A 6,000-nucleotide genomic window follows, 5' to 3' on the forward strand; every position below is an offset into this window, starting at 1 on the left:
CCAGAGTCTCTCTGGCCTGGACTAACTCAGGCCTCCTGGTGGCAGAATTCCAGGATGAACCTCGCCAGGCCTCCTGGGGCCCAGAGCAAAGCACAGCTGTAGGACTTTCTTGCTGGAGCACAGAAGGTGTTGTTATTTGCCACTTTATCTCTGATCACTGCTCCCTGGCTGGACAGAATTGGCAACTTTGAACCCATCTCATTTCTATTATCTAATATGTATTTCATTCCAATTCATGGTGGTCCTCTTGTTACTCCACGTGGAAGAACTCTGTCAAAAAGAAAGTTCTAGTAAATGCCTTTGAATTTCAGTTTCTCTGTGTCTGTAGTGCCATCTTCTTTTATGGTGCCTCAAAGGATATAACATCCACTAGTAATTACTATAGATAAGTTACTACAGGGCAGTTACTCTGGGTCAGTTGCCATGCTAGCAAGCACTTTGATGTCATAACCCTCACAGCACCATTGAGGAAGATCCTGTCCTCAGATCTGCTTTGCACAGGAAAAGCCGAGGCTCAGAAAAGTTGAACCATTTAACTAAAGTCACACAGGTAATAAACGGTTGAGCTAGGATTTGAATCCAGATGCTAAATCCAGTGCTCTTAACCCCTAACCCGGCTGCCTAGGTATATTCTACTGATAGGTTCTGATGTAACAAGTTAGAGCAGGAATTGAAGGAGTAAGAAAAATCAGTGCAGCATTTAGGCCTGACTGCAGCCCTGCTGCCTTTGTTTTTCTACCAATGCAACAAGTTAGGGTAGGGAGCCGGAGCAATAATGGGCTCAGCATTCTGATCTTATGACAAATGTTGTTTCGTCCTTTTCCTTGTATGTGTGTGTGCTCCAGGAAGTTTCATGGCTATAACTCCCTGAAGGAATATTATGAGGAAGAAAGCTGCATGAGATACCTGCACAGGGTGAGTGACCAGCACTAGCTGGGATTAGCGTCACTCCATTGAGCCTCACACATGGTACAGTCCTCCTGAATTTGCCTGGTGGATGCTCAGTCAGAGCTGCCTCAAACTGTTCTAGTCTTTAGCTTGAATTTGTTATTGAATCAAACTCTGTCCCTGTGTGACCACCATACATTAATCCCCGAGGTGCGCCTCAAACCAGTCTGCTGGCATATCTGTATGAAAGTCCTTAAACTTGCTCCAAAACCCAGTTGTTTTCTTAGTCTTCCTTTGACAGTATAATGCTGCCTGTTTTTTGCCATGGCTCTTCATGGGAGATCCATCTAGATTTCTTACCCCTTTTGTGGCCTACTCGGACCCATTTTTTTGGCCAGTGTGTATTATGTTAGGCTAAAAAACTGAACTGGAAAGTTCCTGCTGTCATCTGGCAAGCACAGAATAAAATAGATGTATTTGTATATCAAAGTAATGAGGAATAAGTCTGTTGCTAAGGTAGACTAGTGTTTTATTAATGCAGTTTTTAACAGCTACAATGAACTACATGTGTATTAAGTTCATAGCTAACCAAAATCCCCATATATTTTTTACCTAAACTACCACCAAGCCAGTTTTTCTCATTTCTGTCTTTGCACAATTACTCTTTTACCCATTTGTCTCTGTCAATGTCCACCTGTTGGCTTGGCATTCCATTCCCCCAGATGAAACACATAATTGTGAATTGCAGTTCTGCTGTCACCTCAGCCATTCCTCCTAGTTTAGCATCATCACCCAGGCTTTTGGTTTCTTCATTTAAGCCAATGTAGAAACATTGAGCTGTCTAGAGACCTCCAGGAGAGAACAACCAACCATTCACTACCTCAATACGGTGTTCAGTAACTTCTGAGTCTCCCCAATAGCACTATCTCCACTAAAATGAAAAAGGAGACCGTTGACTGTTTTTCTAAAGTGGATATTGAGCACAGCCCTGCCAAGAGTTCCCCAGTATTCACCAGCTTCCTCCTGTTTTCAACCTTCAGATTCTACTAGAAAATCTCTTTTGTCTGGCATGGAGTGCACTTCACTTTTCCTCCCTGCAATATCAACTGAATGAATATGTATATAACGCTTTGTAAAGCCTTTTTGGTGAAAAGCATAGCTAATCTGAAACACTGTGATGATCATCAGAAAGCTTTGCTCCAGCACACGCCTGCTGCCGAGGTGATAATCACAGTGGCAGATGTAAGTCATCGTGCTGCCAGTGAATACAAGGCATCCTTACTCCACCTGTTCACCAAGCTGAGCTTTGTTCTCTTCTTCCCTGTGCCTCAAAGATGTTCCCGGTAGTGAACTTGAGCCTTGAATAATGGGGTCTGAAAATGGGAATGGATAATTTAACTCTGCTTTATTTTCTTGTGCAGATTTATGTGCCTCTCATGCTGGTTAATGCAGCTGATGACCCTTTGGTGCATGAAAGTCTTCTAACTATCCCCAAATCTCTTTCAGGTAAGTGTTTCTTCCTGCTGCTCCCTCAACCACTTAGCAAATTGCCACAGTAAATCCTGTCCGTGTCACTGTGCTATCATGCTGTCATCTCCTGGGGAATAGTCTCTTTGGAGGAAGGACATCTCATGGCAGTGTTCTTATTCTACCTATCCTGATGATCCTGCAACTGTGATGGGACCTGGGCAGAGCCCTCATGTGTTCCCTCCTGGTACAGGAGATGGGACCATTGTGTATATCCACAGCCAAGAGGGCTTTGGGGAAGTCACCTGGTAGTCTATGAAATTGTCTCAGAGTTATGATTTCATTAAGTTTAAGAGTTTGACTCTAGGGCGGCGTCTGTGGCTCAAAGGAGTAGGGTGCCGGCCCCATATGCTGGAGGTGGTAGGTTCAAACCCAGCCCCGGCCAAAAGCAGCAAAAAAAAAAAAAAAAAAAAAAAAAGAGTTTGACTCTAAGCTATTCAGACTTCACCTTTGACCTAAAAAGCAAAATAATAAGGCCAGTTCTGCTACCTCTTGTGACGGCCTCTTCACCTGCTTTAAGGATAAAAATAAAAGCAGCTAAAATGGCAAAGAACATGCTCATAGGAATATTGTTATCCCTCAGGCCAGCATGGTCTCACTTCATGCTAGTTAGAAGCTAAAGGAGGAACTAGCCAGAGGACAGTAGGAGGAGACACTGGGAATTCCCTAAGTTGCTTTTATTGGAGTCTCAGATTCCCTAGGAAATAATCCACTGCCCTCCACAGTCTTCCTCACGCAAACATCATATATTAGCCCGAAGGACGAGGCAACCTCTGGTTTTCCCAGGACTCCCAGGCTAGAAGAGTAGATAGGATAGTGGGTAAAGGACCGACACCCAGCCAGAGCTGTTACTGCTCAGGAGGAAGGCTGCATGTGTTTGTGTGATCAAAGGCATCCCCATCCAGCCCTGGGCTCCCTGCACCATAGCAGCCTGCTGAGCTATGTGTGCAGCAGGAGAGAAAGCAACAGCATTTGTTTCCTTCTACCTCTAACAGAACATTCCTAGTGCTAATGTCACTGCAAAATTTATCAGATAGCTACCAAAAAGCAACAACAAAGGTCAGGCAAGAAAGCAGACCCGGAGAGCCAATAAAGGGCTCTTGTCGGCTCGGCACCTATAGCTCAACCGGCTAAGGCGCCAGCCACGTACACCTAAGGTGGCAGGTTCGAATCCCCAGCCCGGACCCGCCAAACAACAATGACGGCTGCAACCAAAAAAAATAGCCGGGCGTTGTGGCGGGCGCCTGTAGTCCCAGCTACTTGGGAGGCGGAGGCAGGAGACTCGCTTGAGCCCAGGAGTTGGAGGTTGCTGTGAGCTGTAATGCCACAGCACTCTACCCAGGGGGACAGCTTGAGGCTCTGTCTCAAAAAAAAAAAAAAAAAAAAAAAAAAGGGCTCTTGTCACTACCTTGAGAAGACAAATGTTCCTCTTGTACCTGGCTGCCCATTTTACACACCTCTTCAGTACTGGCCATTGGGCAGTAATGTAAACATGGATTCATAAAATCAAGCTCCAGTTTACTAATTTTTAGGTTGGCCATTTACCTGGTAGCATGGAGAGCTTGGGCATCTTTCAACACAACTTGCAGCTTTAAGTTCAGTCTTAATCTTGAAGATAAATGATTGTAACAAAAGATCTTTAACTCTGTTGAATTCTCCTCATTCCTGGTAAATAACACTATTAATGCTATGAAACCCTACCCAGAGCCTGGCCGACACCACTAGAATCAGCATCACCTGGAGCTTTTGAGAAATGCAGAAAATCCTCCTTCCAGCTTAGTCAGAATCTGCATTTTAACAAGATGTCCCAGGTGATTCTGAGGCACAGAGAAAGTTGGGAAGCACAGTGACTTGCCTGGAGAGCTTTGGTAGCACTAGTGCCTAGATTCCCCTCTCTCACTGCTCCCACCCCCCTACCCCTGCACCAAGAGGTTCTAATTTAAGTTTCTGGGTGTCGTCTTGGTTAAGGGCATTTTAAAGACTCCCTACCTGGTTCTAATATGCAGCCAAGTTTGAGAACCCCTTAGAGTTCTCAGGGTTTTGTAAGCTGGTGCCCTTTCTGCTCCAAAGCCAAGCTGCTCTTCCAAGACCTGCTAAATCCCACTGTCTTGCCTGCTGCACCAAAGGTCTGTCCCACTTTGGTGATCAAGGCAGAGTGAGTAGAAGTTGGATGCCCACTTAGGTGACTTTTTCCCTGTGGGGAAAGACCAGGCCACCCTGGCCTGCTCATTTTCACATTTTCTATCCTGGAGCTAACTAGAATTTAGTAACTCACTCAGCTGCCTTTTCCCTGCAGAGAAACGGGAAAACGTCATGTTTGTGCTGCCTCTACATGGGGGCCACCTGGGCTTCTTTGAGGGTGCTGTGCTGTTCCCTGAGCCCCTGACGTGGATGGATAAGCTAGTGGTGGAGTATGCCAACGCCATTTGCCAGTGGGAGCATAACAAGTTGCAGTGCTCTGACACGGAGCAGGTGGAGGCCGACCTGGAGTGAGGCCTCCGGACTCTGGCTCCAGCAGCCCTCCTCTGGAACCTGCGTCCCCTCATCCCCTGTTTCAGGTCTCCCATCTCCCTCAGTGACCTGGATCTGACCTCACACCATCAGCGGGGGACACCCACCATGCACACCTGTCTCGGAGTAGGCAACTCTCCCTGGGAGCTCCAGGCTATTTTTGTGCTTAGTTACTGGTTTTTTCCATTGCATTGTTAGCCATGGTGACAAGTGACACAGTTCTCACCTTCCTGTCCAGTTTCAGCATCTGATTGCTTTTATGCCAATTACATCTAGTTTCCCTATTAAAAAAATGTGTCTGAACAGCAATTTTGCTTTGCCAATCAAAAGGCTTTTCCCTAAGAATAGTGAGGATGTATGTCATTTTATAGTGGTTGTATGTGTCCTTACATAGACCTTGAGAAGAGCTCACCATTCTGGACCAATGCTGAAGACACCGTTCAGCGTGAGCACCTGAGGAGCTGGGCCTCCCAGGCTGGAGTTGGCCTCTTAAATGGCAAAGGAAGTCACAAGCCAAGTTTTCTCCCTCATTGTCTTCTAAATCAGTTTCCCTGTGCTTTGCTGCCGATGAGAGTTATATGGGGCACTTGTTAAAAATTCAGCCTCCCAGGTCCCTCCCCTTGGGGAGACTGATTCAGTGGGTCTGGGAAGGGGTCTGGGGATTTCAGTTTTTCACAAGTGCCCCAGGGGATTCTCATCACCTGGTAAATTTGGGAAACATTCAACGGCACCTTTAAATCTTCATAGCTCCTTTTATTGAAACTCATAGGCAAAGGTGTCTCTTAGCTTCCAGGGGCCTCCAGAGCAGCAAGGCCTGCCCCGTAGCTACTCTAGAGTGACCACGGTGTGATGGCGTAGATTCACAGCGGTTCTCAACCTGTAGGTTGTGACCCACAGGAACTGTATTAAAGGGCCACAGCATTAGGAAGGTTGAGAACCACTGTCTTAGAAGGGTCTGGGTGGTAGTGAGCATCTGGGCTGTGCCCTGCTCTGCTTCACCCTGGACAAGGTCCCTTTGAACTTTAGTTTCTTCATCAATAAAAAAGGGGATTTGGACCAGGGAGAAGATTGCTG

The 6,000-nt window shown here is 46.3% G+C and overlaps 1 protein-coding gene across 1 annotated transcript in view; it reads left to right on the top strand.

The window, feature by feature from the left end:
• Positions 1-5,235, top strand: part of ABHD2 (abhydrolase domain containing 2) — an 83,134-nt gene extending 77,899 nt beyond the window's left edge. The window contains exons 9-11 of the mRNA XM_003788664.3: positions 846-915; positions 2,310-2,394; positions 4,712-5,235. Of these exons, the coding sequence (XP_003788712.1) occupies positions 846-915; positions 2,310-2,394; positions 4,712-4,908 (352 nt within the window). The 3' untranslated portion in view covers positions 4,909-5,235. The remainder of the gene's footprint in view (positions 1-845; positions 916-2,309; positions 2,395-4,711) is intronic.
• The last annotated feature ends 765 nt before the right edge of the window (positions 5,236-6,000 follow it).

This window comes from Otolemur garnettii, unplaced genomic scaffold, assembly GCF_000181295.1.
Source record: "Otolemur garnettii isolate 467f Iridium unplaced genomic scaffold, OtoGar3 scaffold00029, whole genome shotgun sequence".
NCBI classification, from domain to species: domain Eukaryota; kingdom Metazoa; phylum Chordata; class Mammalia; order Primates; family Galagidae; genus Otolemur; species Otolemur garnettii.